The sequence below is a fragment of the Camponotus floridanus genome, unplaced genomic scaffold (genome assembly GCF_003227725.1).
Source record: "Camponotus floridanus strain SB8 unplaced genomic scaffold, Cflo_v7.5 scaffold51, whole genome shotgun sequence".
NCBI classification, from domain to species: domain Eukaryota; kingdom Metazoa; phylum Arthropoda; class Insecta; order Hymenoptera; family Formicidae; genus Camponotus; species Camponotus floridanus.
In genome coordinates, this window is record NW_020229670.1 from 1,444,120 (window position 1) to 1,458,135 (window position 14,016).

General features: G+C 27.4%; 1 protein-coding gene across 1 annotated transcript in view; it reads right to left on the reverse strand.

Annotated features, from left to right (window-relative positions):
* The window catches only part of LOC105252324 (probable chitinase 10), a 41,633-nt gene extending 28,460 nt beyond the window's left edge, over positions 1-13,173 (reverse strand). The window contains exon 1 of the mRNA XM_011259652.3: positions 12,879-13,173. Coding sequence (XP_011257954.1) covers positions 12,879-12,881 — 3 coding nt within the window. The 5' untranslated portion in view covers positions 12,882-13,173. The remainder of the gene's footprint in view (positions 1-12,878) is intronic.
* Positions 13,174-14,016: the final 843 nt, after the last annotated feature.

The following is a 14,016-nucleotide window of genomic DNA, read 5'->3' on the forward strand; positions in this document are numbered from 1 at the left end:
AAGTTATAAGAAAATTTACGTTAAAGAAACTTTATGTGTAAGAATCAATATGGCAGAACCGTATCATATCCGCCATCTTAAAATTTTATTTGTCAGGTTCGATTATCGAAAAAATCCTATAGAAATATATCTAATACAGTTGTTACACATTTTAATGAATTTTTTTACATTTCATGTCTTTTATTGTAATTCTATCCGCTATATTGGATCTGCCATTTTTAATTTAAAAAAATAATAAGTGGCATCCAAAAATTTATGTTTTTATCCAAATTTTGATTCGCGATAAGATAGAAAGGTGGCACGATTGATTTGGAATGGTTTATTAGATCCCTATGCATGACCAGTCTTATAACTTGTATATCTCAGCGAAAAAAATCGTCCAACGGCAATCGAAAGTAGATTTGAAAGGTGACGACTAGTACTATACGATGCCATTGGCAGAAATATTTCAAAAAATTAGGTTAGGTTAGGTCCATAATAAATTCATGAAATTGGTTCAAATAACCGTTTCTGGACTATTTAATTACAAATTATTCAAAAACATGATGTGCTGAAGAAGTTCGACGGCCAGATTCGTTTTCAACATCAAAAAACCTATCAGATTCATCTACTCTGCTTTATAACTAACAGAACCTAAAATTTCTTGTGTTATTTTTGTGCATTGTAATTTTAATAATAATAATTACTAATTTTAATAATAATATTTAATAATAATAATTTTATTAATAATAATAATTATTACGAACTGTATGTATCGTTGTTATATTAAATACACTCATCAAGAAAAAATCTCGGTATTTAATTATAGATAATTTAATTATATTAATAAGTTATAATATTTCTTAGAAATAAATAAAAAAATTTATTAGAAAATTGTTTTGAAATTGTAATTAAGAGACAACTTGCTAGCATTGAATGTTATTGAACAAATGTTGAAGAAAATATAATAACAAATATATTAAGACTCACATAATAATTAGTAGTAATGTAGAATAGAGTTATTATCAAACACAAACTGTCATGCATTGTGTATAATAAAATCGTAATTCGTTGAAGCTACAGTATGTAAACGTTTCGTGGCATTCTGAGTTTCCATTACACCCGCATCGATGCGTAATCGTGCATTTTTCCACATGGTTTCCTCATTCCGTGGCTTATCCTGCTCGTCCTATCGTGTAATTAGAACACGGGAATCGCTATGCAATCGACGCCTAATAATGTGCGGCTGATAGGCCATTACGCCTGTTTCGTCCGGTAACAATATAAATTACTGGCACGCGTTAAACTTTTTACTGCCGCTAAAGAGAAGTATTGCGCTCATTAACAGCCAATTAACGTTTAACTCGGGATTCAGGTGAAAGTGCCGGCGGTGGAAAAAAAAGAAACTATCTATTATTCTTCTGATAGCTTCCGTTAGTTTGTACGTTCAATGGTTACGCCGTACTTTCCTAAAATACAATCTATATTCTTAATGTTTCTCACGACTTAACAATTTGTTCTCCGTTTTTTCTTCCAGAAACTTTCTAATTAAATATGCTAAATTAAGGTAGAAAAATATTAAAAATAAACATTACTTATAAAAATACTGAATTTTCATATAAAAAAGTGATAATAATAGATACATAAAACTTATTGATTTAAGAATATATCTTTTAGATGTATGATATTTTTCTCCATAATATTTTGTAATCTAAGAATATAATTACGTATTTTTTTCTTGCTTTAATATGCGCTTAATGAAGTTCTTTGAAAGAGAAGATTTCTAATGATAATAAAACTATGAAGCTACAATAAGGACAATGACCAAGTTTCTTCCATTCTTCAATCAAACTTTGAAGAAAAAGTATTAGTTCTTCAATTTCGCATTTGTTTACGTCTTATATTTGAGAAGATTGACTTTAATTTCACTATTATTATTCTTGATTAAAGCAAAATTTTTTCGTCATTTCAATGCAATCATCATTGATCAAGGCAATTCTCATTTCGCGCGATATGTATATCCTTGAAGAAATTATTGGACTAAGATTGTATTATCATATCCTATCACCATCTAATACAATTTATTCTTTAAGGCTAAAACAGAAATTAATCTCACAAAAGAAATGCGATCAAAATATTCAATATTTTATTTTATATAGTAAGTCTTTCGGTTTTGTATATTCTTTTTTACAATTATTAGAAATTAATAGTCTAATATTCTCACAAAAAACTAATCTTAAGTATCATTTCTAAGTTATTTTTATATTAACGATTGTGCATTACTTACGTATTTTAATTTATCTAATCAAACTTACAATAATTTTTTTCACGATATTCACGTTTGATGTTACCAAATATTTTATAATATTTAAACAAAATATATCATTACTATTTAAAATTATTTTTTCTCGATTTACAATATAGTTCATTATAGTTCATTATTTTCTCGATTTACAATATAGTTCATTAATATCTTAATTTTGGATTATCTTAAATTTATGTGTGCGGAAAAGATACATGCAACGATAATAAACTCAATTATATTTGCACCTTCATATTATTACGTTCTCGTAATTTAAACAAATAATTGAAAACAAAGCAACATATAATTAATAATAATGTATTATATTATTTTCATTAATTCACTAATCGTACTTACATCTGATGTCAAATAATTATATCTTTATCTAAAATTAAATCCATTGTTTAAAATACATCAATTAAATTGAAATAATTAATTAGAGTAGAAATAAATGATCTCAACATAAATTATGTATTTTTTTAAACATTAGAAAAATAATATATACCAATTAGTATTAAATTTCAATGTCAAAGCATATCTTAATCAAAACTAACGGGTCTTTAGAGATTGTTAAAATTTCCAATGCCGCGTGCAATTTCGTTTTTTATTCAATTACAAAACTCCTCTATCCGCTCATATTCGTAACCATTTATTATATTCATATTACATCTTTTCATTAAAATAAAAACACATTGTTTCGACACATTATTGTAATCTGTTATCAGTCAAAGATCGAATCTTTCTTACAATATTTGCCTACAATATGATTGCGCATCTATATCTTCCAACTCGTAACGGCCGGTAATTCTCATTTTTTTCTCGAAGTATATACAAAGCACGTGCTTCGTTTCGACATGTATGTGCTCGTGTAACATTTAATAACTCTTTCTCTCTCTTTATATTTTGAAATCTCATATTTTTTTAAATGCAAGAAAGAATTATATAGAATCATTACTACTTCATTTATTTATTCTCTAGTAGAAACATCATGTAATTGATTTAATAATTTTTGCAGATAAATTTTTTTTATATTACAGACTACACTTTTTGTTTTTAATATTTCTAAATGCATGTAATTTCGAAATTTTTAAAATACTCTTCATATAGCGTCTTGAAAAAGACAAACCTCTAAAGATACTAAATAAAATGAATTAAAAAGTATATTTGATTTTGCAAAAAACTAGGTAGAAAAAATATAAGGTAGAAAATATATAAAAGATACAAGTCATAAGAGGAACAGATTAATTTTTAATCCTGCATTGCATATAAACCGCTTTCTATAAGTTCGGCAATTTCATCAGTTTTAATTGAGATATCATAATGTTTTGACATATAATAGATACTAGCTGCTAAATCTTGTTTCTTTTTGATCTTTGAAAAAAAAATATACATAAATTATATCAAAATTTATATAAGAATTTATGTAAGAATATCTTGATACGTTATGCAAACATACATAATTTTAATCTCGAAATGATCCACTTAGTGCAAAAATTAACTTTTATATTAGATCAATTTTATGGAATAAAAATTCGGCTGTATCTTTAATTGAAATATTTATATTACATACATTCGATTTAGAAAAAATATATAATTTTGTAATAACAATTGGAATATAAATAAAAAAACACATAAAATTTATAATACATTAATCTTGATTTCTCATTATTTAATATAAAGTAATTTTTGTATAGTTTAATCATAGAACTTTTAATATTTTGTAAAATTACACATATTCGAATTTAACATTATACTCCGTTATTATTTTTATATTATTGCAAAAATTGAATATATAAATATTTATAAGTATCGTATAAACATAATTTTACATACGTATGATTTAATTATTTATATATTTAATATTTAATGTGATACAGATTGTCTTAAAAAGCAGAAACATATGTCCATGTGTAAAATTACCGATGCAATGCTATGAGAATAATAAAGAGAACAACGCCTCGAAACGTGGCGCGGTACATTGAGCAACCTAAAAAACAGCGCGTAGCGACGAATTTCACTTTCCAAGTTAATTAACCTTGAATGACGTATGAGATATTATCAATCTGCGTATAGTACTTTCATAAAAAAATTTATTTGAACATCGAACACAATTTCTTTCTTCCACAAAACAAAATCGGTGAATTTTTTACGTGTTTTATACACGCAAATTGAATATAAACGATAGCTTCTTCCTTCGTTATATTCGGCAATTAAAATCAACGGAGATCTCTATAACTAAGATACGAGATTCGCATTATCCATAAATATTTTCGGCGATTTCCTATTTTTTGCATGCGTTTTGCGCATACGGTATAATACTATATAAGTTTGACGCTAAAACAAGTTGCTGTCCTTCGACAGAACAGAGTCATGCTATTTAAATTATGACAACTATTAATTCTTTGTTCTACACACTTCCCATACGGCACAGAAATATTGCAGCAACATTGCAGAAATATTTCTTTGCAAGATTGCAACATTGCAGAAAGGTTGCAAAATATTGCTGCAACGTTGCTGCAATATTGCAGCAACGGTAAAATGTCCGCTTGTAGAAATATTGCAATGCAATATTGCAGCAATGTTACGGTGCAACGTATTTGTAATTAAAATGCGTTTTGCTACAAATGCAGATACCGTTTTAAATTTAATAAATAAACTTTGAAAATATAAAAAAATGTTTAAGAAAGATAGGAAAAAAATGCCTTTAAAAAAATATCTATTAATGTTTTTATTAGATGTTTCTTAAATTTATCTCAATAATATTACATACAATTATTTTACATACATTCGACACCAGAATATTTTAATACGTACAATAAATGAATTATTTCCTATTTACCCATTCAATTAAGAAAAATCTGTTTAATATTCTGAAACCCAATAAAGGATCCAGATTATTAAATAAATTATTTGTTTAATAATTCAGATCCCTCATAGGATTAGGATTCAGAATATTAAGTAAATCAAGTCAGTTTATCGCCAGAAATTAAACTGACACAAGACAAGAAATATAATTACTACATAATAATCCTTTGTAGACCTTATAATCTTATTGTTAGATGAATTCGAATACGAGTTAGTTAAATTGGGTATCGCCGCGTAGCCGCAAGTAAAGAAACACATGTTATACATTTTCGCTATGTTAAAACGTTGCTGCAACATTGCCAAAGTAATATTACAAAATAATGTCTCTGCATTATTGCTGCAACATTACACTGCAGTGAGCAATATTGTAACATTGCAGCAACGTTGCAGCAAGCTTCTGTGCTGTATGGGTTCTTTTATATACCAAAATAATCAATTGTTCACTATTAGCTATCGCTTTTAATATTGAGATCTTGAACAATCTTGATCAAGATCCTTCCTGAGTCCAGAATCGCGATGGCGATGTAATGTAATCTATATTATATGGTATTAAAACACTTATATAAAACAACCTGTTAAACACGTATCCATATCCCGTGCGTTTGGAGACGCTTTTTAACTTGAAAGCCACCCGACTCCGAGTAAAAAGTCCGCTTATATCCGAGCAACTCGCCACATGCATTCAAGTAGTGATGGGTTCGATACTTTCGCCAATATAAGGAATAAAGTATATTATAAACCATGTGAATAGAATACATTCAATCTTCGTTAGAGAATCGAATTATACGTTTACGATAATTATTCAATCATATGTAATAATTATTTTGATTAAATATAAATAACCTTAATACTATAAAATTACAAATCAAATATATTTATATAAAGATATAAATATATCGAATTCATCAAACGACATATAATTTGTAAATTTTATAGTACTCATTCGTTTCATATAATTAATTTCTTTAATATATATATATATATATATATATATTTAAAATTAAAAAATATATTATTTATAAAGCTTAACTTTCCATGTACATTTCTTTCAATTTATTCCAAATTACTTCCTCTTGTTACTTATTTTATATTTTTAATTTATAATTGATTTAAGTCCGTTTGTTTTTATTCACTAAATATTAACTATATAAAAAAAGAAATATTTAATAAAAGATTATATTATATAAATATATTTTGTTGATTAATTTATATTATATTTTTTGCACATTGAATTGATATATTTCAAGATTACAGGCCGATATTGATCCATCACTACGTGCATTAATATGTGCGTATCAATTCGTTTTCAGACTACGCACGTTTGCAAACCGTTTTCACCTGACTTCCGCCGGAGGGGTCTTTGAAACTGTGTGATGTCGCGTGCTTATGAAACTAACACTGGTTTCCTGTTACAGGACATATTTCTAATCTATTGAAGACAATCTTTCTATCAACTTTCTGTTTTATTTTTTTAATCAAAATTCAAGTTGTATAATATATTATTCTCAAATATTGCACTATTTATCTTTAAAATCGTATATATATGTAATAGTAAGATATATGAGAATAATCCATTACAACTTAAATTTTGATTAAAAAAATATATATATACATATATATATATATATATACATATATATATATATATATACATATATATATATATATATACACATATATATATATATATGTATTTATAATTATATATATATATATATAATTATAAATACATATTTATATGTATAAAATAATTTATTAACATTTTAGATTCAATAAAATTTGGAGAATAGATATCTGCAATAGATTTAATATTTATATGTAAAATAAATGTATATTCCGCTATTTTTTTCACTTAATTTTTTATTTATCAATTCACATTTTTCTGGAAGATCTTGCACAAACATGTTAATAAGAAGGTTAAAAGGGTTACATTTTCTTTAGGTAGATATACGAGATAGATATACTCGTACGTAAGATGTATGTAGGTTACGTTGGAAAGCAGCTGAAGTTGAACATTGCGGTTTACGCGATTAAACCACGGTTTTTACGATATTTTATTTTTTCTCTTATTTTAGATATTTTTGTTCTTTGCCATTGTTATCGTATTATTATTTATACATCATAGTTAAAAATACAGATACTTTATAAAATAATAACGATGCATATAAAGTAATAACATATTATCATGAAGACCTTTCATTTCATAATTATTACGGATACAATCGTATGTTAACTTTTCATTCCGTTCTAAAGTTATTCTTTTTCATCGTATATTTTCTTAAATTATTTTTAACTTTATAGTTTTTATTCTTGTAATTTAGGAGAAAACATTCCGTTGCATAATTCTTTCCTTGTAAATGATGTTTTTTTATAAATGATATGTTTTTATTTTCTGATACATATATATATATTTTATGATACATATATATATATTTCTTTTCTTCTTTCTTGCATTTTCTTGTTTTATTTTTCGTGATTCTCTTTTTAAAATTTTCTTCTAACTCTTCCTTCACACTTCTTCCTTCACACGTTTTTTTACTTTCACTAAATTTTATTCGGTCACATTTATAAAATTTTCACCGATTTTCTGCGCGGAAAATGTGGTAAATTTATAAAACGCTACGTGGGTGGCATCTTTTTATTCTTTTGTTCTCACGATAGCACTCCTATTCGAAAGACACGACTTCATATTCCAAAGACAATCTTTACGCCCACCTTTTACCTCGCTTCCTGCGGAAGAGATCTTAAACGTGCACGCATGTTTGCAGCATAAACTTCTCAAAGAAAAGTATATTTAATTTCTAAACATTTCGATTTTATATTTTAAAACACTTATAATTTCATATTCTTAAGTCTTGTTTCATTTGCTAAAGAATAAAACGTAAAAAGGTTTGAAAGCACAAGTAAGAGCTGCCTCAAGTGTTTACATATATGCAATGCTCCAGAATCAATTAACGTCAACGTTGTTACTTTTCTCGCTTGGATGTCAATTTAAAGACCTATTTAGATCGTGCATTATGCAGTTCGACTCCGGTAATTTGTGATAAATGCGACGTACAATGCGGCATCGTAATTCAGCGAAAAAAGGAATTGCGATAGAAAGCCGCTGGAATCCGGAATTTCTATTCTAAGTCCATCCCATTCGGTAGATACTTGCACGTACGTTCACTCACTGACAGCAAAACGTGTGTCGTTGGTCCTTTTTATAAGGCAACTACGTATTACATGATTTTGCACCAATTTGTCTCTCTTTAGCATTATAATTAATAATTCTTTAATAATGAGGTAATTTTTGTTATGAATTTCCACCGAACTTCTTATATTCTTTTCTCGAATTTACATATGTAAATATGCATAAATGTCTGTAGTGCATAATAAATATCTCAAAGAGATATTGAGATAAACAATATTTAACATCATTAAAAATTAGTTAAAAAATAAATAAACAATTATAAATATACTCATGTATAAGTTTTTAAGACAAACATCGTAATATTTAAAAGAAATATGTGAAAAACGTTTATTTTATAGAATAAGTTTTGTTATAAAATGTGTCAAAAAAAGAGAGAACAAGATATTAAAATTATATACATATACAGGGTGTCCCAAAAGTCCCGGACCGGTCAAATATTTCATAAACAATGCACTTTAGAAAGAAATGTTTCAGACAAAAATTGTATGGCTTGAAGGGAGCCATCAGATAGTGGCAATGATTTGACATGGAAGAGTCATTTGAAACACGTGAAGATCACCGTTAATTTCTTAAATGGAACTTCCTATTTTTTATTAAATATTCTGGTAGCTCATGTCGAGAGCTTTCCAAAACACTATAATTAAGTTAGTTTTCATTAAGTACTTTCTGAATTATGAGGCTTGAAATAATTTCTTAATTTTACATAAACCGTAAAATATGTATCTTGTAAAATATTTATTTTTCGATTATCTTACCTTAATACTTTTATGTACAAAATAATGAGAGGAATCAATTGGTGTAAAGAAAACACATATTTGCAATTAACAATTACATATTTTTTTAAAACAACTATGTGTTTTCTTTACACCAATTGATTCCTCTCATTATTTTGTACATAAAAGTATTAAGGTAAGATAATAGAAAAATGAATATTTTACTAGATATTTTATGGTTTATGCAAAATTAAGAAATGATTTCAAGCCTCATAACTCGAAAAGTACTCAATGAAGAAATACTTTATTATAGTGTTTTGGAAAGCTCTCGAGATAAGCTACAAATAAAAAATAGGGAGTTCTATTTAAGAAATTGAAGGTGACCTTTACGTCACCTTCAAATAACTCTCCAAGGTCAAATCATTGCCACTATCTGATGGCTCCCTTCAAGCCATACAACTTTTGTCTGAAACATTTCTTTCTAAAGTGCATAGTTTATGAAATATTCGACCGGTCCGGGTCTTTTGGGACACCCTGTATAATATTCTACTAGTTCATCAATATAATACAAGCATTTAAAAAGTTTGCAAATTTTTCCGATATATAAAAGAAATCTACTACATCTTATATCTATCAAAATGTCCGAAATGATTTCAAAATAAGCGGGATATCGCACCGCAGCAACGGAACAGTGAATGTCAAAGTGTTTTGACGGCAAAATGTTGTAAAACTCGATTGCTCGAAGTTTCACCAGTGGATGTAACAGAAAGAAAACGAGTTCTTTCTTCTTTTTTCTTTACCGTTATACTGGTTGGTCACGATTAACGACACTCATTAATAATTCAGCGCAATCCATTGCATCCTACGATCGCGACGAAGGCACGAATGTCTTCGAATTGAACAATAAAAGATATTCTTCTTGTATAGAATGGAAGAAATAAACAATCATCCCTGGATAAATATCCGGAAATCAGTCTTGCCACTCATAAATAAAATATTTATATTTTCCTGGAAGAAATTTAAAATAGAAGTTTAAAAATGCTACATTAAGTTTAGTTTATCTTTGATAATTATTTATACGATGTATATAACTCGATACTCTTAAGCAAGGCAAGATGAGATAGAAAGTTGTAATACGATAGAGATTTATAACGCCGTGCGGTGATTGTAAAGTGGTGTTTTACAGTCGTAATTAGAACATATAATCTATCCGATTTATGTCCATAGGAAAAGCAATTTTGACATTATGTGATGCATAAACTGTGTAAAAAAAGATATAAATAAAGACAATGTAAAAATAAATATAATAATAAAATCAATAATCTGGAAAATAATATAATTATTAGTATTATATATAAGTAGAATGCGGATTTATAGGTAGCGAGTTATTGTAATTAATATTGTAATTAATAATTAACTTAATAATTCTAATTCAAACTGCATAAACAAATACAAATTCTCCACCCATCGCATAGAAAAAAAATATTGGTATTTTAAAAAAGAACTTAACGAGAAAAAAGAGAGAAAGTGTAAAATAAAATATTATTTGTCATAAATCGATAAAAAATGAGATGAGATTATAATGGCGAGACAAAATCAATCAAGTGCTAAAAATTCCAGATAACTTAGTAGCAAACGATCACATTAATTTTCATTAATGTTTATCTTTTTACATCTTTTATCTTTTTAATTTTTATCTTTATAAAAGCAAAGTAATAAAAAAACAAAGTATTATACACTATGTCAGAATCGCAGGCTCACGTAGCTTTTTCCTTCAATGTGAAACAATAAAATTTGATTGGATTCACTTGAGATTAAGAAAGTGAAAAGCAAAGAAATTTATCAATTTACTGATTCAATTACACAGATAATTCTCAAAAGTTTCGCGCTTTCATAGTACGAACAGGTGAATTTTATAACATAACGTTACGAAGCACATAATGAAGTTATGATGGGATATATCCATTTTTTTGTATGTCAGTCAAACACACACAATATATATTATATATGTATATAGTATTAGTAAAAGGCCCGCCCACGCCCGACGAAAACATCATGTGATTACTCGGCGATTTCAATGCCGCTGTTCGGCTAAGATTTATGTCGTTATATCAAAAAAAAAATAAATACGTCAACGAGGTCGTCGGACGATGAAAGTGAGAGGACACGTAGCACCCGGAAGGACAGAACGAGTTCTTGATTCTGCAAAAGCTTAACAATGTATGCGTGTGTGTGTGCATGCATATGTATACGGTTACGCTAATCCCATTGTAAAATTACTATTGTATTTGAATATATTGTTGCTGCATCTCAAACTGATAGATTTTTTGCGAATGTCTGAAATTCTCATTTTACATGACAATCTCACGTTAACTGATTCGTTATAAATAATTATTTAATATAATTAAATAAATAGTTTGTATTTTGATCTAAACTAATTTTATTTTTTATCTAAACTTATGGTAAAAAAATTTTTTGAGAAAAGATTGATAAATTCTAAGCTAATTATTTTCTAAGCTAATTATAATTAAGCACAAAGGAAGTAATTAATGTTCAGCTAATAATGATAATCATTATTTTCTACTGTATATAAATATATAATTTTAAATAATATAAGTATATAGTACATAATAATAATATTAATAATAATAATAATAATAATAATTTTCGAAATTCCATAAATTGTACAGTTAATTCCAATAAATCAAATTGAATAGAGACTACGAGTTAGTATAGATTAGAATCAATTATTTAAATAATCATAAAGTATTGTGATAATTACATTGAGATCAGCAAAAAATATTGTATTGGCAATTTATATTATGTCGACAAATTTAATCGACGCTAATTAATAATACATATATTTATCGATTTTAAATTTCTTGCTCAATCTAGAATCGATCGAATTCGACATCAGCAAAATAGCAACGAAAATATTTTAGATGATTTAAGTATAAATTATTGCAAACGTATATCTTATCATCAATTACAACAAAAGCTGTGCCCTAATAATAATACAAACAACCGATCGCGATGTTTAATTTCGCATGTTTATCTTAAATCCAACATTCAAATCAAACTTTTTTCAGACCGGTTCCACAATGTCTCGCATGAATCCGCGCGTGATGTAACAACATCATCGTCAAAAAAAAAGATCAAAAAAGATCAAACTCGAAGATGAAGCCGCATGTGAAAGAAACATGTTAACACAGGGCAACCTGTAAATATTTTTCTGGCAGCAGAACGATTTTAAATTGTTTCCTTTTCTCGATAATGATAGTAAAATTGGAGCAAATTGTTCGGCCGATCTTTTTAGATCACTGATAGCATGGCGTAATCGAAATAAAAATCAGCTGAAGAATTCCTTTTTTGCATAACGCACGAATAATTTAGAAAACTGCTATTTCTAATCAATTAAGTTTAATATACATTAATTTACGTTGATTTATTTATAATTTTGCAAATTATTATCGATAATAATTTAACCCCTTTTTTCAAGTTGTATTACATAATTATAAAAATGGAAAAATAATATAATGTGATTATTATATATGGCATATTATTTGTTCTCAGATTTAAAAAAAAAACCGTAAAAAAATATAAGTGGAAATAAAATAAAAATTATACAATCATATTTCAGATAAATATAAAAAATATTAATAATACTTTAATTTTTTTAGTAACATAAAAGACAATGTATAGCCTTATGTTTATTTATTTGAAAAATATTTTATTTTAAATAAAAAATTGCGTCTATGATTATTAGACAAATCTAAATCTGACGATGTAAGTCAATTAATCAACGTGAAAAAAAAATTATACTCACCATATTAACTCCAATTATTCAAAACAACAAAAACAACAAACGTAACTCGTAACACCGAGAGCAGAAAATCGACGAAAAATTCCTCGAACACTGTGCCTAATTGATGGAAAAACAATATGCGAACGAAAAGAAAGCTCAACAGACAACGCGACAGAGTTGTCAGAGTAAAAAAAGGAAAAAAAGAGTCTCTTCGTTACGGATCAATACGAATCAATAATCGAAAATCCGCCGCCGCATGATTGTGGAACTGTCACTGACAGCAGTTCGGGAAACACTGACTGGTGTGGCGAACGAACCTACTATCATTCTTTCTCTCTTTCTCTATCTTACTCTCTTTCATTTTCCCTCTCTCTAGCTATATCACTCCCCTTCCCTCCCACCCTCGCTCTCTCTCTTTTTCTTTGCCTCCCTCTTCCTGAACGGGGTGCACCCTCTTCCTTTCTCGTATACACTGCACATTTTCGCAGCATATTTCCAGACGACGATGTCTTCGTCGCCGCCACCATCGTCGTCGTAGCCGTAACGGCAATTAAAGCCACCTTTCATTTTGCGTATAGTAAGTGACAGCGTGCGCTATAGTTGAAATCGGTCGTGCAGGACGACGCGAAAGATCGGCACTGGCAAAAGCACCAGCAATTATGGAATATCGATCACTCTTACTCAGTGTTTGCTGTAGATAATTTCAAAATTATCTAGATAAAGACAAAGATAAAAATCCGTAAATTTATCTTAGATGAGATAAAGATGATTTTGCTTTTACTTAATCTAGATGAAAGGTTAGATAATTATTGCAATCTAGATAATTATTTAGATATTTTTGTTTATTTTAGAAGACTATAAATATTTGTAAAAAATATGACGCAGATTATAAATGGGATATTAAAATCATAAACACATACTCTTTCTCTTTTCTTAAAGAATATTTAAATAATAGCAAAAAAAGATATATAAATGATATGATAAATATTTATTTATTAATTTATATTTATAATATATTTATAATATATTAATAATATAGTAATAATATATTTATAATATATTAATAATAATAATAATATAAAAAATATATTTTAGATATTTTAGATAGATTTTTAGAAGCTTGCTTTAGATTTTTGGAAAACTTTTTTGCATAATGAAA